General features: G+C 32.9%; 7 protein-coding genes across 7 annotated transcripts; 4 read left to right on the forward strand and 3 right to left on the reverse strand.

The window, feature by feature from the left end:
• Window positions 1-180: 180 nt before the first annotated feature.
• On the forward strand, window positions 181-7,134 carry LOC135144806 (gamma-tubulin complex component 4). Its single transcript, XM_064076887.1, has 9 exons — window positions 181-412; window positions 463-917; window positions 967-1,153; window positions 5,316-5,615; window positions 5,669-5,927; window positions 5,982-6,159; window positions 6,207-6,414; window positions 6,471-6,539; window positions 6,586-7,134. The coding sequence occupies exons 1-9, from the start codon at window positions 362-364 to the stop codon at window positions 6,856-6,858; spliced, it is 1,980 nt and encodes a 659-aa protein (XP_063932957.1). The 5' UTR covers window positions 181-361; the 3' UTR covers window positions 6,859-7,134.
• On the reverse strand, window positions 6,852-8,111 carry LOC135144808 (vesicle transport protein USE1). The gene is made up of 6 exons (XM_064076889.1): window positions 7,975-8,111; window positions 7,756-7,904; window positions 7,580-7,704; window positions 7,362-7,531; window positions 7,172-7,313; window positions 6,852-7,122 (listed from the first exon to the last, which is right to left on the reverse strand). Exons 2-6 carry the CDS (start codon window positions 7,902-7,904, stop codon window positions 7,085-7,087), a joined length of 624 nt encoding a protein of 207 aa, XP_063932959.1. The 5' UTR covers window positions 7,975-8,111; the 3' UTR covers window positions 6,852-7,084.
• Window positions 8,112-8,182: 71 nt separating this feature from the next.
• On the forward strand, window positions 8,183-17,099 carry LOC135144804 (focadhesin). The gene is made up of 12 exons (XM_064076884.1): window positions 8,183-8,580; window positions 8,629-8,832; window positions 8,882-9,056; window positions 9,110-9,395; window positions 9,445-10,219; window positions 10,270-10,473; window positions 10,522-10,763; window positions 10,812-11,257; window positions 11,306-11,563; window positions 15,995-16,197; window positions 16,270-16,567; window positions 16,617-17,099. The coding sequence occupies exons 1-12, from the start codon at window positions 8,312-8,314 to the stop codon at window positions 16,764-16,766; spliced, it is 3,510 nt and encodes a 1,169-aa protein (XP_063932954.1). The 5' UTR covers window positions 8,183-8,311; the 3' UTR covers window positions 16,767-17,099.
• LOC135144807 (protein C1orf43 homolog) lies at window positions 16,763-18,155 on the reverse strand. The gene is made up of 4 exons (XM_064076888.1): window positions 17,709-18,155; window positions 17,498-17,660; window positions 17,227-17,446; window positions 16,763-17,179 (listed from the first exon to the last, which is right to left on the reverse strand). Exons 1-4 carry the CDS (start codon window positions 17,904-17,906, stop codon window positions 16,945-16,947), a joined length of 816 nt encoding a protein of 271 aa, XP_063932958.1. The 5' UTR covers window positions 17,907-18,155; the 3' UTR covers window positions 16,763-16,944.
• Window positions 18,156-18,176: 21 nt separating this feature from the next.
• Window positions 18,177-21,013, forward strand: LOC135144805 (protein KRI1 homolog). The gene is made up of 8 exons (XM_064076886.1): window positions 18,177-18,375; window positions 18,422-18,731; window positions 18,788-19,087; window positions 19,136-19,292; window positions 19,350-19,562; window positions 19,614-19,752; window positions 19,800-19,888; window positions 19,937-21,013. The coding sequence occupies exons 1-8, from the start codon at window positions 18,267-18,269 to the stop codon at window positions 20,903-20,905; spliced, it is 2,286 nt and encodes a 761-aa protein (XP_063932956.1). The 5' UTR covers window positions 18,177-18,266; the 3' UTR covers window positions 20,906-21,013.
• Window positions 21,014-21,240: 227 nt separating this feature from the next.
• Window positions 21,241-23,212, reverse strand: LOC135144682 (probable splicing factor, arginine/serine-rich 7). Its single transcript, XM_064076736.1, has one exon. It carries the CDS (start codon window positions 23,050-23,052, stop codon window positions 21,352-21,354), a length of 1,701 nt encoding a protein of 566 aa, XP_063932806.1. The 5' UTR covers window positions 23,053-23,212; the 3' UTR covers window positions 21,241-21,351.
• Window positions 23,213-23,630: 418 nt separating this feature from the next.
• Window positions 23,631-25,808, forward strand: LOC135144738 (eukaryotic translation initiation factor 3 subunit J). Its single transcript, XM_064076800.1, has 6 exons — window positions 23,631-23,966; window positions 24,026-24,114; window positions 24,317-24,424; window positions 24,478-24,781; window positions 24,834-24,970; window positions 25,063-25,808. The coding sequence occupies exons 1-6, from the start codon at window positions 23,954-23,956 to the stop codon at window positions 25,111-25,113; spliced, it is 702 nt and encodes a 233-aa protein (XP_063932870.1). The 5' UTR covers window positions 23,631-23,953; the 3' UTR covers window positions 25,114-25,808.
• The last annotated feature ends 1,436 nt before the right edge of the window (window positions 25,809-27,244 follow it).

Raw genomic sequence — 27,244 nt, forward strand, 5'->3', positions numbered from 1 at the left:
CTAAATGAGCACAAGACACATTTTGTAATTATTTTTCTATACATTACATACACGTTTACATCGCATTAAACAAATATTTTAAATTAGAATGCAACAATTCTTTCTTGTCTTACACTTAAAACTCTTAACTTATAATGTATTGACCCAAAACTTTCACACTGACACTAGTTGCAATTTATAACGTTGGCAGCATTTCTACAAAATTTGTCCTAAACTGCTATTGAAAATTTATCCTCATTTGTCCAATTGTTTATTTTTTGTCAACAAATTAACGTCCGTAAAATTTTTGTTGCAGTTAATGATTAACTAGTAACAATTGAACGCTGAATAAAATTCTTGCAACTAACCTCAAATCATCAACATGCTCCATGAAACACTAATTCACTTGTGGCACAAATCTGAAGAATCAGAGGTTGTTTGATATCAACTTGTTTTCGTGACTCTAATCCGATTACGTTTTAGTTGTCAAATTTATATGAACTACAGGAATTTCTTCACCCTGGGGAGAAAGAACTGCTTCAACATATTATGGAAATAGCTTCTAACTACCACTGGATTGTGGCGTTCTGTAAAAAAGTACAGCAAACTAAAACTACTGATTTTGGCCAAGTGAATGAAGGCAGTATACAGCTAACTCCCCATGGTTTATATATTAAAGCGTTCGGAAATGGGGTGCTCGATGTTTTGGGGGATTACCGAAATGAGATTGTTCGCCTGGAAGAGTCTTTTTTACAAAATCCACAGTTACCGCTTACTTTCATATTCAGTTGTTTGGAAAAGTATCAAGTTTTGTTTAATATGTTGAAGTCTGTTATTGATGTCTTACAAAAGGAAAATCTGCACGGGTGTTTGTTAATGGGGAGGTTGCATAAGTACATTTATTGTGGTGTTGATTGTATTGTGAATGCCGCTGAAAAGTATGGTAGTTTCAATGTATTGTTATAATTGCTAATACGGAATTTTTAGGATCACCCATTCTTTTAATGTTATATTCTATCGACATTTGTGTAATTGGATAATATATGGAGATCTAGTCGATATTGATAATGAATTTTTTATATGTGATGGAAAATGTTGGGATGAGGATTTTTTGTATCCTGAACAAATGGATGAAACTTCCATGTGCAGTTCATGGTCAGCTGTGGACAGAATTGTAAGTAACGTTATTATTAGTACTTTCCTGTATTTATTATATGTAATAACATAACTAGGTAGGGGTGATAACGGTATATTTTTCTCGTTTTTTTAATCTATAAAATTAAGTTATTTACAAAAAATTATCTTGTCTTTGAAACGTATGCCCATATAAATGTAATTTTTTGAGCTGACGTGAATAGTTCTTGGGTGGGATTGTCCAGCCATCAGGTCATACATTTTTAAAACATCCTTTGAAACACTTTTTCCAATTTTTGTTAATCATTCTATGCAAGATAACGCTATCACGTTGATGATACCCCACAAACACCAAAAATAGGATATTTTGTTGTTATAATCACGGTTGGCCTGATTTAAATCAAGTGATTTTTTTTTAAATCATTGATTTAAATCAGTTTTGATTTTTTTGATTTTTTTTTTTTTTTTTCAATAAGGATACAACCTGCGTACCGCCCCAATTTACCTTTCTGAGACACCGCTAGGGCTGTACAAGTACAGTCCGATTCTTTTAACTTTGGCAGTGTCGTAAAGTAATAGCAAAAAAGACATCTGGGATAAATAAATAAAATATACAGTTTTTAGAACTAAATAAAAATAAAAGTTCAAACTAAAGTCACATAATTTTTTATTTTTTTCTTACTATTTTTAAAGTTTGAATTAATGTGAGTAACCGAAAAACTTAAAAAATCGAAGAAAAATAGAAAACCAAAAGCAATTAAAAAAAAACGTGATTTTTTTTTTTAAATCATTGATTTTTTATTTTTTTGTAAAAAATCCGATTTTATTCCAACCCTGGTTATAATCTATTTATTAATGACTGCCATAGTTTTTCTTTAATTGACTTTAGTAAAAATGGTGCTTTTTAAGTGAGTTTATCTGGACATTTTTTACCAAAATTGATTGATGATAGTTAATACGTTGCTTTTTCTGAAGAAAATTTTGTAATTCATCTTTTATAATACATTTTTGGTCTAAATACTTGTTTTCATATATTTGAAAAATGTATTTAAAAATTTGTGATGGAGTTCTAACAAGTACATGCGTCATCGTCACAAACCTTATTGATTTGAAAAAATAAATACATGGTATTGTGATTTTGTAAGCCGTAAAAAATACGGATTTGTTAAAAAAAAAACAGTTGATTTTTAAAATTTGTAGATTTTTGTAATGGTTAAATCATAGTTTCTCATGTTTTCTCTGCGTTTTATATCTCCTAGAACACAGTCAGATAGGTCTTCTGTTTCTGTCTGCCTGCCGCGTGTCAGCGATTTTTATTAGACAGATAATCTTTGAAACTACTAAACTAATTGTTGCGAAATTTTAAATGTTTTAAATTTGTTTTAACAATATCATGGATGAAGTAAAATGCTAACGAAAATTTGTCTGTCTGCCTGTCTCCGCTGTCCGTGACGATTTTTGTAAACAGATAATCTGCAAAACTACTGAACCGATGGTTGTCAAATTTTGTATGTATGTATATTAGGAATATCATGTAAATTGTAAAACGCTAATCACAATTTGTGCAATCATTCCCACGAAAAACTTGATGGGATCTCCCCAAAATTGTTCAAAGTAAGTTTAAATTTTATAAAATAATATACTCCTGTACTTGTTTTTTATAAATCCGTCTTCAGATTTTCCCCAATTTATCCAAATTTTCTGAAAAAAGTCGAAATTGTGAATTGTGAAATTTTATACGAGGTCGCTTGCTCGGTTACTGCGTAATGTTCGCGTTGAGAGGCGAGAATTGCGCGGGTTCAAGTCGTATTGGGATTTTCCTTTTTTACAATATTACTGCTATTATCCATTATATTTTTTTGTTGAACAAATCTCTAGAACGTTACACTCTAGTGCTTTATTACAGTAAAACCCCTCTTATCCGTGTCTCAGTTACCCGGTCTCTCAGTTACCCGTGCTGTTTGGACGATTTCACAAATCCGTGCGATAGCCCGATTTTTCCAAGAATCAGATTCAGTTATTCGGGCGGATGTTGTGTTAAGGAATTATTTTTAAGAATTCAGTCGTAATTATTTTTAAGAATTCAGTCGTTTTGAAGACACAGATCGAACCATGTCCGGTGTACGGAAAAAAATTGTTTTGACTTTAGAGGAAAAAGCAGAAATAATTCAAAAATCTGGACAAGGAATTCCGGTACACCAACTGGCTGCTGACTTGATGAGTGTTCGCAATTTACAAAGAAAAATAAAAAATCAAATGATAAAGAAACAGGCATTAATAACTGACTATTTTAAATAAAAGTTAAAGTTTATTTGTATTTTTTTGAATAAATACGTTAAATTAATCATTTTTTAATTCAATCCTATTATCCGTGTTTTTCTCTTATCCGGCGGGGGGTCGAGCAGCCATTAGTACGGATAAGAGGGGTTCTACTGTATTAGTATCATATTGCACGTGTCGGAGTTGTCCTTGTTAAAATATTGTTGATGAGTCCATCATTTTTTTTACTTTACTTCTCAAATGTGTCAGAACTAATGGGCAGTGGAGCTTGAGATTTTACACACATACTAATCTTTCATGAGTTGTACAAATTCCCCGACAAGCAATCGCAAATATATCAGGTCGAGAATATTTGGCGCTTACCTCGTATTTTAATTAAAAATTTACAAGGCCTGCAATAACTTCAAAACGTTTACAAGATTTCAAGGCATTCGGTTTTGCAGTTCTTGATTTATTCAATAAAGTAAATTGAGTCATTATTTTTTTTTTTTTGCATCACCCTGTATAAGCAAATCGAAAAAATATGAACGCAAATGCAATAATTTCAAAAGTGTGCGGTATACTTTATTGAACGATAAAAAAAGCAAAATAAGAATGAGAAACGATACTGCAAACAAAACTCAGGCGGCCACTCTTTGTGCAGTTGGCTGCCTGGCTGCAAGTCATAAATTAGTGGAACGCTCGGAAGTGGTCAGTTTTGCATTTTGCACAATCTCGAGATCGTATGTGTCAACAAACGGTCAGTGGAAGACTAAATCGTATTTTTGTAATAACCAAATTAAAAACAAATAAATTTTATTTTCCGTTACATTTAGGCCAGAAGGGCTTCCTTAACTTCAGGGGTCTGGTTGTCCAGCATCACAAGCATATCTGTATAAACCGTCTCTGTGCGGACATTGTAAAATATATTTACAGCACATTATCAACGGGAATAGTAGTATCTAAGCAATATGGGTAGTGTTTAAAATGTTGATGTTTATACATCGGAAGAATGTCACGTAGACATTTGTTTGATTTTAATAAGTTTATCGCCTCAAAACAGATGACTAAAATTATTCATAAACCTCAATTGAACAAAATATTCTGAATGTTATTATAATTCTTACCTTATCATTATTTTATTGTTATAAAGACGAGCGTATTCTCACATTTTCGAAAAAATGGGATGACTTATTCTTAATTTGATTAATAATAAATTGACTAATTCATTAATTTTTTTGAGTCACCCTGTATAAGCAAATCTAAAAAGTATGAATGCAATGATAAATAATTACAAGCACACTTTCGAAAGGATTTGTTCGGCAAAATTTTGAGATGACAATCACTTTTTGGGGGTTGATAAACAGATACATTTTGATTAAAAAGTTACCGTGCTTACAATATCTTCAAAACGTCTACAAGATTTCAAAGTGTTCAGTTTTGTAATTCTTGATTTAATCAATAAAATAAATTGCTTTACTCATTAATTTTTTTTTGAGACACCCCGTGTAAGCAAATCTAAAAAATATTAATGCAGTGATAAATCACAAGTATAGACTCATCATACTTTGCATATTGTGTGACGTCATCAATTTTTTAGGCCAGGTGAGCAAATACCTTTTGATCAAAAATTTACCATACTTATGATAACTTTAAAACAACTCCAAGATTGCAAAGTATTCGGTTTTGTAGTTCCTGATTAAATCAATAAAACAAATTCACGCATTCATTAATTTTTTTGTCACCCTGTATATGCAAATCAAAAAAATATGATAAATCACAAGTACAGATTGTGCCGCCACAAAATATAAACTTACAATTAATAATTTTTTATGCATTTGAATAAATAGAAAAATAGGTTAATACAACACTTTTGGTTTATATCCCTTTAAATGAAGACAATAACAAGCCTTAAAACTATTGTTTTTTCTTCTTTTTTTAAGAGGAACAGAATCAGAAGACCTCCACCAGTAAGAAAATTTTATATTAACTGGAACATGGTCCCTATGTTTGTAACAATAGATACAGCTGAAAGTATACTCTTTATGGGGCGGATTGTGTGGATTGTGCGAAACGACCCCAAAAGAGTAACAGACGATCAATATCAAACTAAATATCGAAGAGACATTTGGGAAGGAAAAGACATAGAGTACTACAAGAAAATTCAGGCTCTAGAGAAGCAAACTTTCGATCAAGTGGAGTTTCAAAGAGCAATAGAAGAATGTAGAATAAAATTGACCAAAGTATTATCTCTGTTCACTTTTCATGCAGTTGTTTTCAAATCGTAATTTTTAAGTATTTGTGGTCAGTCATGTTGGATGAGGGCAATTTAAAACAACACCTGCAACTCATTAGAGACTATTACGCACTAGGAAGAGGAGAGCTTTTCCATCAGTTTATAGCTGTGGCAGAAAATCACATAAAGAGTACAACGCTAGACCACAACGCTTACAATTTAAATTTCATTTTTTTGGAAACTGCGAGGAAAATATATGGAGAGAACGACAAAACGTACTTGCGCTTTGAGCTCAGCACTTCAAAGTCAGAAGCAACAAGTTTGTTGATAACAGTTATTTAACAATAATTATTTAACTTGATAATTCTTTTAGGCAACCCGTGGTCCAAATTGCAGCTCAATTTTGAAATTAATTGGCCACTACATATAGTGTTCCACCCAAAGTCGATGGAACTATATAATAAATTATTTTGCTACCTGTTAAGACTGAGCAAAACTCAAATACATTTAAATAAGTTGTGGCATTCACACATGTCTGGGAAACAAAACATGTAGGTGATAACTGTGTGTTATTTTAATTTTTAATTTTGAATTTTAGAGATCGCCGCGTGTGGACCTTACGCCAACACTTGATTTTCTTAGTGAACAACCTACAGTATTATTTACAAGTAGATGTGATTGAAGCTCAATTTTCTCTACTTTTAAAGGCGGTGGAAAACGCTAATGAATTTGAAGACATTATTAAAGTTCATCACGAATTTATTAGTAATTTGTTGGCGCAGACTTTTGTGTTGACGCCTGATGAAGTATGTATTTAATTTTTGTTGTAACAAAATTATATACGGGGCTCTTCTTTTTTCAGGGTCACACATACCAAAACAAACATCACTTGCACCAAATGCCTGCGGTGCAGTTTAATGTACCCAGCAAGGTAAACTTTCCTACTTAATTTTCATGAAAATAAGTTTAAATTTTAGGTTTATAACGTAATCATCCGTTTGTTGGAGTTGTGTGATAGTTTTTGTGTCATAGCCAGTACCTGGGGGATTGAATTAACTGAACCTGAAGTAATGGAACTGGAAGAGTTCCAAAAACGTACAGATACAATTGTGGAATCACTGCTTTTCATTCTTTACAGACTGCATGAAAAAGCAAACGGGCAACATCTCTTACAATTATTGTATCAGCTTGATTTCAATCGATACTTTAGTAGGAGTAAGCCAGACTTTAACTTAACGCATGGTTCATAATATTTTGTGTATATTTGTCACTGCATTGTATATATTGTACAAAAAGATAACTTATAATAATTATTGACTATGCAACAAGTCATCACATTGAAGCCATTTTTAATAAAACTTAATTACGGACAATACTCAACCACCATTAAGCCATGTCCCATTATAACCCAGCGGACGTGACTTTTGAAAACAAGAAGTGAACACTCCACTCTTAGAAGGAAACCAGTTCAAATATTTATTTTTTCTTCATAACTTTCATAAATAAAACCATATCTGAAAAAGTGATTTTTAGTTTTAAATTCGTCCTTCAAACAGTTCTTACTTATAAAAACAACAATTACAACAATTAACATAATCCACATCCAACATTTCCAAGCCCTTTTGGAATGTTCAGCTAATTTATTTGACTCTGTAACTAGTTTACCATAATTTTGATCAGTCAGCTGTGAGGACCTATTCACGACCTGTAAAAACACACTTAACAATTACAGAAATCTATTTTTTTTACTTACCTCGGTGTCTTTTTTTATTATTTTATTAGCTAGTTCAGATTGTTCTTTAAGATTCTTTGTAAGTGTAAGCATGTCATCTGTAATTTTCTGCTGCATATTCTCATGGTAATTAATTATTTGGTCCAGATCATCTGTAGAAGGATTTTTTTGTGCATTTCTGTGTCTTACACCTACAAGCACACTGTTAATAAGACATAATAGTTCCTGCATTAGCTGACCCAAAAGGTCCTCTCTAAGAAGCTCGGATTCATTTTCTGTTTCATATTTACTTGTAGTGATTCCTAATTCTGCTTTGATGAATGCTATCCTTCGTAGGTAAGTAGCCAAAAATTCGTTATTGGGGCTAGAAGTTAAACGTTAGTTTTAAACACTAAATAAACAAAACAATATCTACTCGGACAATTTTTTCACTTCATAATACATATCTTCAAGGGATTCAACATACTTAGGCATACGTTCATCATCTTTTTGTTTACTTTTACACATAAGTTCGCATTTTGCGAGTAACCGGCGTAAATTAACTTCCTGTCTTGATAACCCCATCTAAATAAAACAATACAATAATCACGAAACGGAAATTATGTTTCGTAAAAAACACATGTTTTTTACTTACATCTGTTAGTACACTGAAATCATGCTACCTTTCAATTTTCATTTATTACATGAACTTATTAATTTAAATAAGTTTTACTTGGATTAGTTTGACGTGTTCCATTCTTATTTGACAGTTTAATGTAGGTTATGTCAGCTGATTAATGTGGCCTTGATTGCTGACACATTATTGGTTGATCTCGTATTATTGTTTGTCAACATCTGTCAAAAGTGAAAGAATTAACCTAAAAAATGCATGCTGCCTGATCGTGAATTATTTTCAAAAAGCATGTGTATTGAGGAAAGTTATTGATTAAAACCTCTTTTCATAATAAGAGTATGTCCAGAATATATAAACAATGGAAGATTTAAATAATAAACTAAATTCTGGAGATCCCGTGGTGGTCGCACAAACCGTTTCCAAACTAGTCCAAATCATCAAAAATAAAAAAGAAAATGATATTTTAGATGTAGCAGAATTTAAATTCTTGAAAGAAAAGTGTTTCAGTAGCAGCAGTGCCATAAATGTAGTAGCAGCAGAGGGAATTTTGAATATAGTGCGGGCTGGTGATTGTGCCCTTGTGAAATCTATAATTACAGATTTGATCTCAGTTATTACAACCACCAAGTTTGTTAGATAACACACGACTATTTTTAAATAATTATCTGCTTTTAGATGTTCATCAGATGTAGCGTTTTTAATAAATAGTTTACTATTAGTGGATTTAGAAAAAGAAATGTCATTAAATAATTCTTACAAATCAAATTTCAATTTGCGATTGCCTCAACACCCATTCATAATAATGTTAAACGAAGATATTAGTTATTGGTCTTCGGTATTTAGGGAAATTATGTTGTCATACCGAACCGCCGACACAAGGTTTTTCTCTTAAATTTATTTTCACACTTTTACTAACAACATATTTCAGTGTCATCTCTTACTACAACGAGCTGTACAAACCGGTATTTTTATACACGTTGTGCCACCCTGATGGAAACCACATGTTAACATTTAAACAAAAATTGTGGAGTTTTCTTATACAAAAAGAAGCGGTTTTTAGAAATGATAGCAATCTTGTTAACACAGTGTTGTCATGGATGCAGGTAAGACTATTATTTTATTTTATTTTTAGGGAAAAAATATATTATAATTTTAGTTAGAAAGTAGAGATGCTATACAAGTCAACAGCGATTTTTTAATTGAATTATCGGAATTAAATAGACAAAAATGTATTATTGATCCAGACTTATTACTTTTGTGGCAAATTTCTGCGATATATCAGCTCATTTTAAATAATTTCGATCCAAGAACCATGATGTTCTGTGCCATGAATTCATTAGAAAATGTAAATAATAAAATCATTTTAAATCCAATTTTACTGACACTCGCAAAGTGCATGTCATCATGTCCATCAGTGTATTTGTTACATTTGTTAAAACTGAGTAAGTTATAATATTTAAGTTAACTTCAATTGAATGAAAAATGTTTTAGGTAAAGTAATAATTTCAAAAGCAGAATGTGATGCAGTCACGAAAAATATTTTTAAATCCTCACTTTTACAGTGGATAACAAACCCTTCTGATTTAATAGGAGATAGTATTTTATACGCAAATAACTTATTTTCGCTTTTACAAAAACAAAGTGAAGAAAGTCGCACCCGTCTAAAGGGGTTTTTACAATTTATTCAAAATTCGCAAGAACTAATAAGTACAAATAGCGAAGTTTACTTTTCCATCCAAATGTACATATTACTTGAGAGTTGGAAAACTGAGAACGACATAATCAGCTGGCTTGAAAAACTTGAAAACGCACCTATTTTTTTTATCATCAAAATCTTTAATTTTCTAACTGGTTTGTTTCTAACAGAGTTTGAACAAACAACCATCACCATAAGAGTGTTTGATTTAATTTTAAAGTGCGTTGATTACAATAAAACATTGGCCTCGGATGTCCTTACGGTGATTCTTTTTAAATTGACGAACGTAACTGATTCAAAAATACATTATCAGCTTCTAAAGGCTGTTCCAACAATGGCAATCACTAAAAGTAATTTTCAAAAGATTGTGGGTACAATTCAAGCTTTGAATAAAGGACGCAATACGATGAAAACATTTAGTACAACACTAATGTTAGATTTATGGAAGATTGATAGTAAATGTTATCCATACTTGGAAAATTTTTTGATCGCTCCGTATAACAATCAGGGTGATAGGTGGGAGTTTTTTGTGACTAAAGCACACATTTTGAAGGAGTTGTGTGCAATGAAGTAAGCAAAAAATAAAAAAAAATACTTTAATTTTTTTTAACAATTTATAGACCTGAACTTTATGGAAAAGAGATCGTGGCTCATTTATCCAAGATCTTAAACGAATGCAACAACGCTGATGGTGCTACAGCGTGTGCTTTAGCAATTGATGGAATAACTTTACTTTGTAAGTCAGAAATCATTGACGCTGTAACAACATGGGCCACTCTTGAGCCAATGTTTAAGTCTGAAAATAGAGTTCCTGTAATAAAAAGGTTTCTTTTAATTTTTTTGTTGGTAAAAATGTGACACAAAAATTCCAGTCTGTGTCTACTGATGGCCGAAATCCCGTCACTGTCGTACTCCGAAGCTTACCCTAAACTCACAGAGGATGTTGTTGCCAAATTATGGGAATATTTATTGCTAAATCCAAGCGACGAAGTTTGGACCGCCACATTAAGCGCCCTTACGAACTTCTCCACAGACCAAATCGTAGCACAAATGCCTGAAGAATTTTTCGACGAAGAAACTTTAAACACTAGGAGAACGGGGCACGTCGTACCTGGTATTTTTCTCGATTGTTCGTGAACCAAACTATATTGAAAAATTCCAGGTCATTGTTGGGTCCGTTTTTTGAAAAATTGCGCCGCATCAAAATTAAAAATAGCCGGCGATTTCCTTATTAAATTAATGTCAATCGAAATTTCAAACTACCTGAAATTCGTGTATCAAGTTAAAGGGACGAGAGAGCCTGCGGATTATTCATATTTACCTGTAAATAGTGTCGTGAGAGGAATATCCACGTACATCAAGTCAAAAATGTTAAAATGGAAAGGCAGTACTAATAAAGAAGTATATTTGCAATGTTTGCGCACCTTTAGCCAAAAATATAGCAAGCCTCTGCCGCCTCTAGACTGGTGTTTCCTTCAAGAACTATTCCACGAGCCCGAAGCGAAAAATTGTTGTATAAACATTGCAGCTCATCAGGTTGTTTTGTCAGGCACCGCGAGAAGGTTTATTGTAAATTATATAGAAGCGTTGGTGCAAGATCACACAAATGTAAGTTAATTCGTCGTTGTAAAAATTATATTGGAAGTATGTTTTCAGGAAAATGATGTTTTACTAATTTATTGTAATTTGAAACATCTGGCTAATAGTGTGCAGCCGTTCACATTGAAACCGTTTTTGGAAGGCACTATTTATAATGCAGTTGAGCTTTTTAAAAATGGAAATGAAGAAGTGTTAAACAACATTTTGGTACATGTGAAGCATACTTTGAAGGACGAAGACATTCAGGAGGCGAATAAATTGGTTATTGCTCAAATTATCAGCGATGTTTTTAACGAAAGTGATAACTCGTCAAAAGTAAGATTTATTTGTGTCATTGTCAAATTTTTGTTTTTATCTGCGCCAGTTTTTGAGCTATTGACTTAAACAGTGTCTGTTGGGTGGTGTTAATATTGTACACACACGTCTCAGCTAAAACTCCGCGACGTTATGTCTTGAACAGATGAAGATTATTAACCATATTGTTTTTAGCTCGAAGGGGAAAGCCTCATTTCGTACATTGCAAATATGACGCATATATGGCGCCGATATCGCAACGCATACTAACACTTTTTTTTAAATTGCAACGAACATTTTTTTAAAGGATTTATTTGCTGTGATAAGATAACCCGAACATCCCGTCATAATTTTGACATTTGAACAAAATTTTAAGGCCCCTGAAAAATTTAAAAATTTGGTCTTGACTTGTAACCGTCAACAAAAGTGGAACCCTACCTTGTGTGTGCGTTTTTTACTTCCCAATCGTATACTAACGAAGTGTAGTATTCGAATCCATCGGAAGAATTGCCACTTTTATGTTTTCTCGACGTTTCATGACCCCTACAGTACGAACAAAGTTGACCGATTGTTGTCAAATTTTATATATGTGTTAAAAATATCATGTAGATGGATAGATGCTAACCAAAATTTGGCTAATCATCCCCACCAACAATTTGATGACGTTATCTCAATGAACCGTATTTTAAAATGAACTAAATGTTACACAAAAATATACTCCTATACTTGTAGTATACAAATTCGCTTACAGTTTTTTGCACGGTATAATAACGTTATATTACGAGATATATAAACTCGGGGCGCAGTGGTTCAGCGGCTTTGTCGGCGAATCGGCGACATTCCGTCATAGGTTCGATGGCGAACTTGGCCCTTTCCTTTTTACTTCCCGAGCGTAAACTAGGGAAGTATGGTAATCGAGTCAATTGGTTGAATTGCCACTTCCATATTTTCTCGACGTGTCATGACCTTTAGAGTGCCAAAAAAGTGTTCTCCTGTTTCTGTCTGTCTGTCTGTATGTCTATAAGAACCGCAAGAACTTGCATCGGTTACGGACCCGCTTCCGGATGCGGAGTTGTTATAAATGAATGCATGTTAAAACCTTATGTTGAACTTTCTTCCGCTGCGTCATCCGAGTCCGTTTGCGTATGCGGAATAGCTATAAATCAGGCTTTAAGGCTTTCAAGGATGCCAAAAACTGTAAAGACTACAAGGATTTCAGGACTTTCAAAAAATGAAAAAGCTAAAGAAGCCGGCAATATAAAAATTCCAAAGACATTTCAGTAGTTTAAAAAATTCCGAAGAGTCCACAGATTCCAAATACTTGAAAATTGGAAAGATGATAAAAATCCTAAAGGTCTAAAATATTTCAAATTCTAGAAGTACTGAAGTATCTAAAAATAATGAAAATCTGACAGCTCTAAAGACTATAGAAATTCTAGTGATTCTAGATTCTAGTGATTCTAGATTCTAAAGATTCCAAAGTTTCAAGTTCAAAAAGTATAAAAGCTTTCACGGATTACATACACTAGAAATTGCGAATTGTAAAAATTCTAAATAAACTAAAGTTCTAATGTTCTAAATATGTATAAACAATATCCAACAAAATCTTACAAATTTTAAAGAACCTGGGGGTACTAATGATCCTAGAAATTACAGAATTTTAGGCTTTATAAAACTCCTAGTAATTCCCAAACTGTTCAAAATTTCCATATATTGGAAAGGGTCTAAAGACTATAAGGACTCTAAGAGGTCAAAAGCTAAAATTCTGTTGCAAATATTTGAAAGGTTCTAAAGGTTCTAGAGAAATTCCAAAAAGCCAAAGTTTCTAAAACTTGTAAAAATCGCGTGAATTCTTAAAATGCCAAAGATTTTAAAAATTCCGAAGACTTTAAAGAAAAGAAAAATCTTGAAGACCTAAAAATCATAAAGATCGGAAATTAATTTTTATAAATCTTAAAAGAACTGAAGGCCTTGAACACCCTAATTATTATCTTATAAATCTTGGAGACTGTAAAGATTCCAGAGATTCCAAAAATTCCTAAGATTTAGACTCTTGAGATCTATAAATTTTAAAAAATCTGAAAAAATTAAGAAAATGTGGGGAAAATGTAGTAGACCTAGAAATCTTGAAAATATTGGAAAAGGTTGAATTTCAAAATTCTGATATAACCGGATCGTGATAATTTTAGAAATTTTGGAAAATGTAGAAATTCTGGTCATTTTGTGAACTTCGGAAAATCTGAAAAGTTGGGCTAATCTGTAAAATCTGGACATTCTGAAAATTTCGAAAATTTTACAAGTTACGAAAATTCCCAAAAATTAAAAGAAAATTAGAAAATATTAAATCTCAAAATTTCAAAACTACACAATCTTAAGATTGTAGATATTCTAAAAATTCCAAAATTTCCAAATGTTTGAAATATTTAAAAGGTTTCAAACCTTTCAAAAATTCTAAAGACTCGACACATTCTAAAAATTTTAAAGTTTTCGTACACTAGAATTTGCGAATTGTAAAGACACCAAAGATGCTAAATAAACTAAAGTTTTAGGTTCTAAATAGAAGAAACATCCAAGAAGATTATAAAAATTCTAAACTTTGTAAAATTTCTAGTAACTCTGAAGTACCCAAAATTTCCAAAGACTGTTAAGACTCTAAGGACTCTGAAAACTCTAAAGATTCTAAATACTCCAAGGACTCAAACGTTAAAAGGGTTTTTAAAATTATTGTATTTGTAAAAAAACGCATTAACTCTTAAGATGACAAAACTTTTAAAGATACCAAAGACTCAGCAAAACATAGATCCTAAAAATCTAAAAATCATAAAAACTGAAGAATACTTCTTTTAGTTTGTATAAATCCTACAAGTATTAGGGGTCTTGAACATCCTGATTATTTTCCTATACATCTCAGAGATTCTGAAGATTCCAAATATTTCAAAGATTTAAAGACTCTTAGGGTCTGTTAATTTTAGAAAATCTGGAAATATCTAGTAAGTGTGAAAAATCTGGAAGACCTAGAAATCTTGAAAACTGAGGAAAGTGTTGAATTCTGGCATATCCGAAGACATTTAGAAAATCTGGAACTTCCGGAAAATTCAAAAGTTTACTCAATTCTAAAAATGTTACTAAATTTGTGAAAACTGTGAAAGTTCAAAGTCTTCTCTAAATTTCAAAGATTTCGAGGATTCCAAGGGTGCCAAAACTCTTAAGGAGTCTATTAATACTAAATTGATATATGTGCCCTTGCTAAAATCTTAATGACCTTATAAAAAAAATTATATGGAAAAACTGACATAAAGATGAAAAAAAAAAATTCTCAAAGTTAAAGTTGGTAATAATTTTTCGAAGTTATATATATTTGTTCGACAGTACTTTAGGGGCTAGGGAAGTTCTGTCGAAATAACATTCTACCAATTTTTTTCTTGCACTGCGCTGTGACTACTTTTCTTTTGTGCTGTGACTAGTAATATTCATGTTGATGACGTCATCACAAATTTTTTATTGGTCAAATTAAAAACGAGTCAGTCACCCCATTTTCTCGAAATAAAATAAGAATTATAATGTTCATAACATTTTGTTCGATTGTGCTTTAATTAATAATTTTGGTCCTCTGTTTTAAGAAGACAAACTCATTCAAATCAAACTAATTTCTACGTGACATTCTTTCGATGTATAAACATAAATAAACACTTCAGATTGCTATTACCTAGTGCTGAAGGACTTTTTATCCTGTTATTTATGCCGCTGGTTTTTACTTTACAGAGGTTATCACAAAACGAAAATCGTAAAATCTAATTTTATAATTTTTTTAAATAGCTGAATTTGTCGGATTATACTTACGGCCTTCGACCAATTTTTTAATAAAATTAAGAACTTCATTTTCTAGAAAATGTGAGAAAACCCACGTCTGTATTTAATTACGATCAAATAAGAATAATAATCATATTCAAAATATTTTGCTCCGTTGTGGGTTAATTAATCATTTTGTGTGGGGAAACTGCATGTGGTGTCGGCATAGGTCGGTGCAAAATACATCACTTCTTTTAAATAAAGTCACAAAAAACAAAAATAAGCTGTAAGGTACGGAGATCAATTTATTAGTCTATTTCAGAGAAAGGGTTTTCCTTTTATAGTTTGGAGAACATCAGTTCACATCATGTAGAAACAAAAAAAAAACATCAGATACTTAGACTACATATATGCATGTCATTTTATTTAATAAAAAAAATAAGTTGATAATCACTTCCAGAAAAACTTGCTAAACATTTTACATTAGGGTAATCGAAGGTTTTCAAATTAATTATGTATTAATAGTTCCGCTAAACTGAATCACTCAATACAGTTTAAAAAGTTTTACTGAGAAGAAGTTTTAAGTGAAAAATTTTGAAAAATGTTTAACACATACACAAAACACCAAGTTATAGATAAATTGAATATTATCTTTAATTTCAGTTGTTCCAACTACTCCTCGAATGCGTTATCCTATTTCCAACACAATGCATTAATGACATGAGTTCACCAAAGTCTGTTAAAGAAATCGGTACAGAGTGGTTTAAAAGAGCCGTCATAATACGTTGTTACCTCGCAATAAATAGCAGTAACGCACCCTTAAATGTATTGAACGGGCTAATGGAAAGTGGCAGCTCTTTTACTGAGTAAGTAAATTTCAAAATATCCCAAAATTGAGTCCTTATGCAACCAACAATACATTTTTGTTCGTATTACAGATCTATTCCATTTATCTTCGAACAATTCGCTGCAGTTTTTGAAAAACACAAAAATAACACAGACTGCGTTTTATGGGTGCTTGAATTGATTGGACAAATCCAAGCAATCACGGTTGAAAAATCCGAACAAAAAGAAATCTTTTTTCTGTGTAACGTTTTTATACTAGCAGTAGTCGTATTTTCTGGACACTCCGTTTTTCTAAAAGACTTTTCAGATTGTGAAGCAATGTACAAATTATTTCCCCGAGCCATTGCAACATTGTTAGATGTGAACCACTGGAGCATATGTACAACTCAGGTTAGTTTTTGATTCTCATTTTTTTAATACTTTTAATGTCAAATTCCAGGCACTGGAGTGGTTTTATCACATGTACACTGAGAAAATGTTCCACAAGGAATACAGAAACATGTTCGCCCAATGCTTGCAAGCACTAAGGCATGAAACAGAGTTCCACAAGAACATGAAATGGACCAAATACTTAAACTCTGAATGTTAATTTTTTTAAAGAAATATTTATTTTCAAATTTGAATCAGACTTTACAATAACTACACTACATGAATGATAAAATTTTTACTTTCTGAAACTAAATAATTTAACTATTGGCTAAGCGTACAGTTAGTAGTAGGCCCAAGATGAACCTTTTTCTATTGCTATTTGGTATAAAAATTCAACATCATACAGATGTTTCATTGTCAGCAAGTGGCGGAACAGTCAGCGATGTCGGTCTGGAATCGATACGTTCAGAGACGCTCAAAATTTCTTCCTCAACCACATAATTAGGAGGTAAAGGATGTAATCTTGTTGGGTCTAATAAATTTCTATTTTTTTCTTGTGCTGTTTGTTTTTGCCTATGAGGGGTCCGATTAGGAGATGATTTTCTACTATTGTAGGATTTTAGTAGTTTCGCCCTAAAATGAAAAATATAGGGGTGAAACTTCCACCACTAACAACTTACGCATCAAGTAACTTTAATAAAAGCCGGTTATATTGCTGGTATTCTTCATCTCCGAAATGATTAGGGTCATGACGAGCATGTTCATAAAGATCACAGAATTGATGTATTAATCTTTGTCCGCTACCATTCAGTGGGGCTGCTAGGGTTGTTAGTAAATAGGCTCTTAAATTTTCGCTCGGGTGCCGAACCAAGCAACTGTCCTGCTTAGTTATTTCACCCTCTAAAAACACAGTGTAAAAATTTAGGTTACTCAGGGTATTTGAAAGATAACCTAGAATTTTCACATCATCAACTGCTTTTAGTCGGTAGTAGTGAGCAGGAATCTGCTGACCAGGGTATACTATATATCTAGGGTCTTTTTTGCTTATCAATAAAGGTTCACATACTATCCTAGGTATAAGGTCTATTCGTCTTTCAATTTCTCGTTTCAACATCTAAAAAACATGACCTTTGTTTCTATGGCGACAAAAAATTGCAATTACCTTAGAACCATCATGCCCTAGAGGTACATGTGGCCCTCTTCTAGACCTAAGTGCAAAACGCATTATTTGCCTTTTTGCAAATATGAACAACAGTAGGAAAGTCAATACACCTAAGCCTATTATTATAACAACTGTGACACCAGAAAGTTCTTCAGACATGTTCTTTGGTTTCGTTAATTTTTCTGCGTGTGCAGGCATTTGGTAAACTTATTACCTAGACATTTAACAATTCTTTCTATGTTTTAACAAATTACTACACCGGATAACCAGTTTTAACCGCCACACATTTTTAACATGTTGACGACAAATATTTACACATTTTTAATAAAAATTGTATATATTATTTATATAAAACACTCTGGTATAAACATACACCACCGAACACATTTATATTTATTTATTTTTATTATTTGCAATAAAATTGACATTTTCGAGACAGGTGACAGTTGACAAATCGAACTGCCAACAGCGAACAACAAAATGTTACCAAAGCTAGGCACGTTTGACATCGTAACCTCACATTTGGTACTGTAATTACTAATTTTTAGAACTTCTAAAATGTCCAAAATACTTGAAGACGATTCTGACTCAGAAATTGAATTAAACATAAAAAACGAATATGCGAAGAACTACGATACGTGGAGGAGAAAAGAAGAGCTCAATAAATGTAACTACTTCACCAATTTGTGGCGCAGCTAACAATCTACTTTTAGTTAAAACTAAATATGGAGAAGAACTGCTGGACGACGATTCAACTTCTTCTGATGATGACGAGGAAGGCGTCGAGTTAACGGAAGAAATAGAAAAACAGTTTTTTAAAACGTTATCATGTTTGAAGAACAAAGATCCGCGGATATATGATGAAAATGTGAAATTTTTTGATGATTCGGAAGATAAACAAGTAAATAAAAAGAAGACCAAAAAAGAAAAGCCTTTATATATAAATGATTATGAAAGAGAGATGATTTTAAAAACAAATGGAAAATTTAGTGACAGTGAGGAAGAAGAAAATTCACGATCTGTGTAAGTAAAAAAAATTTTGGGAGAAATAGCTCATCATATTCTTTTTATTTTTATAGTTCACCTACATATGTTGAGGAACAAAAGAAAATTAAAAAAAGTTTTAAACAAGCATTGAATGAAATGTCTGACAATGAAAATGAGGATGGGGAATGGGGTGGCATACTTAAAGTAAGGCATAAAACTGAAGAAGAGAAACAGAAAGAAGAAGCTGAATATTTAGAATGGTTGGCGGGACAGAAAGACCAAATTGATGATAAAGAAGCAGAGGCCGATTTGAAACCTCTTAAGGATTATTGGAATAATCCAGAGTTAGATGAAGGGGAAAAATTTTTGAGGGATTACATTCTACAGAAAAAGTAAGAACATTTAGTTGTTTCCATTAAGGACTTTAATAATAATTTTAGATTTTTGAGCCAAGAAGATGATAATTATATTCCAACATATGAAGAAATAATACATGATTCTGATAAGGATTTATCAGAGGATGAAGATGCAATAGAAAAACAACAAGAATTTGAACACAAGTATAATTTTAGATTTGAGGAACCTGATCAAGAATTTGTAAGTGTATTAAATATTAATATAACATGAAGTTATTTGTAATTTAATTGATTGTAGATCAAACGTTTTCCAAGAACTATGGAACATTCTCTAAGAAAAACAGATGATAAGAGGAAACTTAAGAGGGCTGAAACTAAAGAGAGAAAACAGAAAGAAAAGGAACAAAAGATGCAAGAATTACAAAAACTTCAAGAACTAAAAAAAAAAGAAATTGAAGATAAAATTCAACAGTTAAAAGACATCACGGGAAATGATGACATAGAATTTAAAGTGACAATTTTGAAGTAGAGAAATGCATATATTTATTTTGTAATTTTTTAGGATGAAGATTTAGAGGGAGATTTTGATCCTGAAGCTCACGACAAAAAAATGCAGAGTTTATTCAATGATGAATTCTACAAAGGACCTGAAGAAAATGTCAAACCTGTATTTCCAGAACTTGATGAGTACTTAGAACTAGGTAACACTGAAAAATAGTTTAACAAAACTCTTATTACTTTTCTGTAGAAAACTGGGAACGGTGGGAAGGAGACAAAGGTGAAGCAGGTGAATTAAGTGAAGATAATGTACCTCACTGTGAAGATGAAGACTTTAATGTAAGTAAATGCAACGCATCAACTGTGCTACTAATGTTCCATTTGTAGATGGATTGTGATTATGACCCAAAAGCTGCAGCGAAACAAGAATTAATAGAAAACACGAAAGGTAGGAAAAAACGTAAAAGAAAATCTCTTTTTGCTAAAGCTGTCAGCCAACCAAAACCGGTGTTTGATCCTAATGACAAATCATATGAAGAATATTTAGATGAATATTACAAGCTTGATTGTGAGGACATAATAGGTGATATACCTTGCAAATTTAAATACAGAAAAGTAGCCCCAAACGATTTCGGATTAACTGTTGAAGAAATATTAATGGCAAAAGATCGTGAATTAAATAAGTGGTGTTCCCTAAAAAAAGCTTTACAACACCGTCCTGATCATGTAGAAAAATATGATCAAATCGCGTATGTAAAGAAAGGCAAAAATATTGAATTGAAAAAGAAAATCTTGCCAAGCTTGTTTGAAAGCGAAGAAAATGATGAAGGTGAAAAAATTGAAGAAACCAAGCAGATTATTGGTAAGAAAAAAAAGAAAGGGAAAAAAATTAGATGTAAAAAGGGTGTAATTGAACCGGAAGAGGATGAAAAAAGTGAAAGTATAGAGCAACAACAAAAAGAGAACGAAGAGTTTATAAATGGACACATGGAAAAGAAGAAAAAGAAGAAGAAACAAACGCAAGTAGAAGCTTCTGAAAACACGAAAGATCATAAGGTGGTAGATATTAAAGATACCGCGTCTGAAAATAAACAAAATAAAAAGAAGAAAAGGAAGAAGAAAAACAAGAAAGCACAAAGTAACAACAGTGCTGTTGAAAACAATGAAGCCTTAACAAAGATCAGTAAAAAAAGGAAACTTTCAACAAATGCAAGCAATGATAATATTCCAAACAAAAAAAGGAAAAAAGAATTTAAACAGAAAAAACAAACTCCAGACATATCTGACGCTAGGCTGTCAGCATATGGAATTAATCCTAAAAAGTTCAAAAATAAATTGAAATATGGAAAATTGTAATTGTTAATTTTTACATTTTAATATAATGTTATATTATTGCAATGTTCAGAATTCTTATAAAAGTTACAGTCTTGTATTTCTACAGAATACACTTTCTCTGTGGAATAATGTGTGTTATTTTTAGCAAAGTTCAGTTTCCAAATATTAATCAGACTTGACCCTGTAAAGTGTTGTTTAACAACAATTACTTTGGTGCGTAACTCTTTAAATAAAACAAAAAACAATTTCTGATTTTTTGTGTCATGTGGGCACCTACTATATTAAAATTCCCCAACGATTCTGATGTTAAAAAAAAATGCGTTTCTTTACCGTTCATGAAAATTTAAACAAAAAAGGAGTTTGAAGCGATTTATTAATTGAGAGCTATAGATACAAACGTAAAATTATAACATACTATGTTAAATTTACATTTAGAGAAAAAACGAATTAATATATTATACATCAAGCTATGGTGAATTAGAAATATCCATATTATCAGATTTTTCTGATGACTCCTTCTCGTTGGTAGAATCTGGTTCTCTAGCCGACGATTTCTCCTTTTCAGAATCAAAGCCTTTTTCCTCTTCATCATAATTTCTCGGAATTTTCGACCTTGACCTCGACCGCTCTCTTTTATCTTTCCTATCCTTTTTGTCCCTTTTCCTATCCCTATCTCGACTCCTGGACCTACTCCTTTTCCTAGAGGGCCTCGGTGACGGTGTCCTCTTCCTTCCCCTAGACCTCGATCTCTTCCTATCCTTCTCCTTCTTCCGATCCCGCGACCTGCTCCTGCGACTGCGCGACCTCGACCTCGACCTCTTCTTTTCAGCTGCAGCTTCAATACTACTTTCTTTATCGCTCTTCTTATCTTTCGTCTCCCTAGTCGGTTTTTCCTTCGGTTTACTCGGCTCTTTCTCCTTTGAACGTCTGACTTCTTTTTCCTTCGACTTTCTGTCCTTCTCTCGCTTGCGATCCTTCGAACGATCTCTCGTCTTGCTATCTTTGTCTCTAGACCTAGCCCGCGATTCTCTCGATTCTCTTTCTTTGGATCTGTGTCTAGTCCTCGTTTTCGACGCCGATTTAGACCGCGATCGTCTAGATCTGGATCTTCTGGAGCGTGATCGCCTCGAACGCGACCTGGACCGCTTCCTCGATCTAGATTTCGAGCGTTTTCGACGATCGCGAGATCTGGATCTGCGTGACCGTGACGTCGAGCGACGGCGGCGGCTGCGAGAGCCACGTGATAGGGATCTCGAGCGCGATCGACGCCTTCTACCTCTGGATCTCGACCTGGATCTGCGTGAACTTCGTTTATCCTTGGTCAGCATTCCAATGACGGGTTCTATGGATGCGTTGATCATGTTTTGCGCTTCTTTAATTCTGGACATTGCTTCTTCTATTTCCTTCTGGGCGGCTTCATTGCTTTTCGCTTGAGGTTTGATGATTGGTTGAATGGCATGGATGATTTCCAAGGGTTTTCCTTTGAAGTCCTCTCCATTTAATTTTAGGGCGTTTACGACGCTCGGTTGTTCTGTGAACTCGATTAAAATGTGTGTGGCGTTGTCGGACGGAACGTCACAGGTGCGCACATATTTGACTTCTCCAGCTTGTGTGAAAAATTGGATTATTTCGTCAGATGGAATAGTGGGGTCAACATTGACAAGTTGAACAGTTCGGCGGGTTTCTTCCACTTTAATGCTGTCGTACTTGGCTGGTAGAGGTGGATACGGTGCCAGACCGTTGTCAATTAAATGTGGGTCTGTCGTTACCACGACTTTGTCTTCGCCAGTACCTTGAAACGAATTACTTACATGCGGGGGCAGTTTAGGTTCGTTGACATTAAAGCCTGGAACGATTGTACCATTTCTTGTCATCTCGAGGGCATAGTACTCGTCAGGAATATCTCCATTTATGACAGGAATTACAATCAGAGCTCTATCAATGAATACAGTGTTGGTCATGTGTTGGGCTACACCTACTGTGGCTGAATCTACAAATTTAACGTAACAAATTCGAGACTGCACAGGACATGAGACATCTCGAATTGTAGGGTACAGACGAATGTCTTCGATTTTGCCCAAATAGCCGAAAAGCGTTTGCATTTGATCCTTGGTAGCTTGGGGGGCTATATTGGTCACTTGGACCACTTTTGTGTTACCAACAACCATGGTTATTGGGTTTTGAAATACTTATTAGCTTATTACACCATTTGCAGTAATCTCAATGTAAACGATTTTTAACGTAGAAGATACATTTACAGCAATACACAACCGAAACTGAACGAGAACGAACTACGGCGCTCCGCTTCTAGAATTGACCCTTTGACATTTGACAACTTACAATGTTGCCAACTTATCAACTGTATGTTACTAACAAAAAGTTTCGTTCTAACATCAGGACCGGATTGGATAAAATTTGAATTACAAGCCTAGAAACCAAGATTAATTTATAGTGATGACTATAGTATCACTATAAAATAACCTTGATCTATTCCTTTACAAATTTAACAAAACGTTACCTTATCAAAATGAAACAAGTATTTTCGAAAAACAAAGATGCGTCCTTTGTGTTCACTCCGGCTCTGTATAATTTAATTTTATGTTTTAATTTAAAACAGAGCAAAATAATTAAATTAAGTGCGGGCCATGCGTTTTTAACACATTTTCAAGAATATGTGACGTATCTGTGAATTTATTATTAAGCAAGAATAATCAAGGAAATCGAGGTTTGGTTCCTTTCAGTTGTTACATTGACAGTTATGTTGGCAACGTGTTAGTACTTCGTCAGTGTCAAAGTGAAATGGGTGTTCGAGGGTCGTTTTCGGTTGTAAATTCGACGTTTTCAAACAATTTCGGTTATTTTTCTGCTTCTTGCCAAAGACACAAAAAGCCTAAACGTATTGTTTGATATATCTATATCCTAGATAATTCGCGGAAGCTTCGAGAAAAGTGGGTTTGGTGACACTTTGACAGTGTCATCTGGTGGAATTTATTGCAGTCGCACATTTAGCACACGTGAATTTAGAGGTTGAGGTCGTTTTGTGCTAATTTGGAATCTATTTTCAACAATATGGAATCGTGGGGTAAGTGTGCAACACGTATTTTTCGTTATGAAGTTGCTTACATGACGGGGATATTTCAGACGACGATAATTTCGAGCCTCCAGTAGTTACACCTGGTGTGCTCGCTTCCAACAAATGGGAAGGCGAGGACGAAGATGAGGACGTCAAGGTAAGAAGTTTTTTTTATAAGTTTATCCTTTGGCAGAGTTAATTAAATTTCATTATTTGGCAACAAAGTTATAAATATGTGATTACTTGATGAATCATCAAGTTTTTAGTGATCACAGAACTGCCTCATGATGTAGTGAAAGTTATATTATTTTTACCTGTGATCTAGTTTTTGATGAGCATACAATGAATGTGGTTTACAGGAGAGCTGGGAAGATGAAGAGGAAGAAAAAGTTGTTGAGACTCCAGTTGAAGATTCAAAGCCCAAAGCAAAAAAACCAACACTACAGGACAGAATTGCCGAAAAAGAAGTAAGTATTGTTGATTCACATGTACAAAAAAATCACTTTTACTGGATTAATAGAGGCGTAAGAGAGAAGAGATTGAAAAAAGGCTGAGGGAACAACAGGAAGAAGAGCAAGAGATATCAGCGGCAGAGAAAATTCAGATGGAGAAAGAGTCGGATTTAAAATTAGCACTTGAAACTACATTTGGTTATGGAAACGCAAATAACACTTCAGCTGGACTGGAGGGTCTCGACCTACCATCAACCAAGGAAGAGTTTCAAGATTTCACAGACGTCCTCTCTAAGAAGCTTCTGCCTTTATCTAAAAGTACGGAATATCCACAGTTCACTGAAAATCTTTTAAGAAATCTTTGTGCCACTAGTAAGTACTATTTATAGCGTTTGAGTCATTATGGTTAATGTGGATGTTGTAGTGTCCTCATTAGATATTAAGAAAATTAAGAATACTTTAGATAATCTATATTTGGAAAAACAAAAAATTGAAAAGGGTGAAAAAACAAAGAAAAATAAGGGCAAAGGGAAAGCCAAATTAAAATTGGACGATGGAAATGTAAGTGTGATAATATATCTTTTTAAGTAAATAAAGAGATAATATAGTATTATTCACTGAACAAATACTTCAAATTCAATTTTTTCTTTCAGCCTCTATCAGCATATGTAAATGACTATGATGATTATGATGACTTCATGTAGCAGATTGAAGAGTTTTAGATAGGATTTTAATAAATATAATTATCTTCAATACATACAGTTAACTGTTAAATTATAAATGGTATTTTTAAAAGGAAGTAATGAAGGTGTAGTGTATTTTATCATGCAATATGTTTTCTTTTTTTTTTAAACATATTTTTTTTTATTGAAATCGTGTTTTGTATACTAATTAATAGTCGTATTTTAACTTAATATGTTAATTTGCTGGTTTTGTTGCTACAGGTGTAGAAATTGTAATATATGAAGCAATTTTTTATTGTATGGCAGATTTGCATACAACTTGTATTTAATGGATTTGATGCAATTGTTAATATCAATATACATTTTCAAGGATGTTATTTTTTTAATGGTAAAGTCACTTAAAGTTTCAAAACTTGTACATTCTCTAAGTACGTAGTGAATAGTGAGAGTATGGTTTTGAATAATACAGTTAAAAAAATTTTGGAATTAATTACTTAACGCTGTACATTAATTTGTTACTTGTCTTTTAATATCAAAGGAAATGACAGACTGCGCATATAACGGTGCTTAGTTTTTGTTAAACGTAATTCTGTGAGAATATTAAAAGTTAGCATAATTTTTTTTTTTAGTTAATTTGGAACTGATTTGTTTTGTAGTTATAGGTTTTAATGTGTTAAATTATAAATTATTTTCAGAAAATTAAATTTAGAAATTAATTGCGTTGAGATTATTATTTACCTGAAAATGTTTTTCTTGCTCGCTTTAATTTTTGTCGTATTAATTTAAAAATAAATGATGTTACACCCTGAGAGTTAGATATTTCCATATATAATTTTACAAAAATCAAATGAGATATGAGGATTTGATAACATAACAAAAAGAAACAGCAACGTAAGTGTTGGTAACTTCAAAATTTTCTAAACAAAAACCTTTAGTTTGGGCACCTACTAAAAAATGCAGCAGGTAAGTATATTGTATAGTAGCCTGCATAGATATTGTAGCCGTCCATAGAGTCGAGATTTGCGAATAAAAATAAAATAAAACCGGCTCAAACGGAGCCGACGACGGCTTGCAAGTTCTGTCACTACGGCACGCGTCATATCACACAGGGGTGTATTTAAGGCTGTTTGCACAAAATCTTAGGGTCACTGTAATCTTACTATTTTCTATCTACGACAAACGATTTGTCACACAGCTACGAAACCGATGAATTAGAGAAAGATGGAAGTTTGAAAATTTATTTCAACAAGTGTAATAACCGTTTGGTGCAACACAATTGGTTCAAGCAAACTAAAATATGACAGGAAACAAACAGTCCACGTGGACTAGTTTATAGGCGTGTTTGCTGCTAAGATGACCAGGTTTTTCGCTCCACCTGCCTCCGCAACGATGAATATACCATACCACAACTTGTGTACAGTGAACAGAGCTTCGATTTTATTGACGAGATTCAGCTCAGAAATTAAACAGATTATATCATAACGGAAAAAATGACATTTAACATTAAATACGTCTCTGTGCAACGTGTGCCAGAGTGATGTCAGACTTTGCAAGCCATCGTCGGCTCCGTTTGAACCGGTTTTATTTTATTTTTATTCGCAAATTTCGACTCTATGGACGGCTACAATATCTATGCAGGCTACTATAACAAGTTATAAAAAAAGAAACAAAAAAAAACAATTGCAAGATATTCTTTCAAATTTTGTATTCTCACATTGTAGAGAAAATCGAGTGCCTTTTTTGTTTTGATGGGGAAAAAAAATTGTAACACTGTAGGATTCATACTCGGGACTTCCACTTGGAAAACAAGTCACTACATCTTACACCCATAACGCTTAGCTTACAGAATGGTGTATAATGTGGCAAAGGAGAAGGAAACATCAATAAATTGACTGATTCATTAATTTTTTTGACTCACCTTGTATAAGCAAATTTAAAAAATATTAATGCAATGATAAATCACAGATATAGACTGATGATCATATTTTGTACATTTTAGGTAGGATTTATCCGGCAAAATTTTGCGATGACATCAATTTTTTGGGGTTGATGAACAGATATAAGTATTTTGATTAAAAAGTTAACATGCTTACAACAATTTCAAAACGTCTGCAAGATTTCAAAATATTCAGTTTTGCAATTCTTGATTTAA

Source organism: Zophobas morio, unplaced genomic scaffold (assembly GCF_036711695.1).
Source record: "Zophobas morio isolate AGI-343-1 ecotype UQ-CSIRO unplaced genomic scaffold, CSIRO_AGI_Zmor_V1 ptg000108l, whole genome shotgun sequence".
Lineage (NCBI taxonomy): Eukaryota > Metazoa > Arthropoda > Insecta > Coleoptera > Tenebrionidae > Zophobas > Zophobas morio.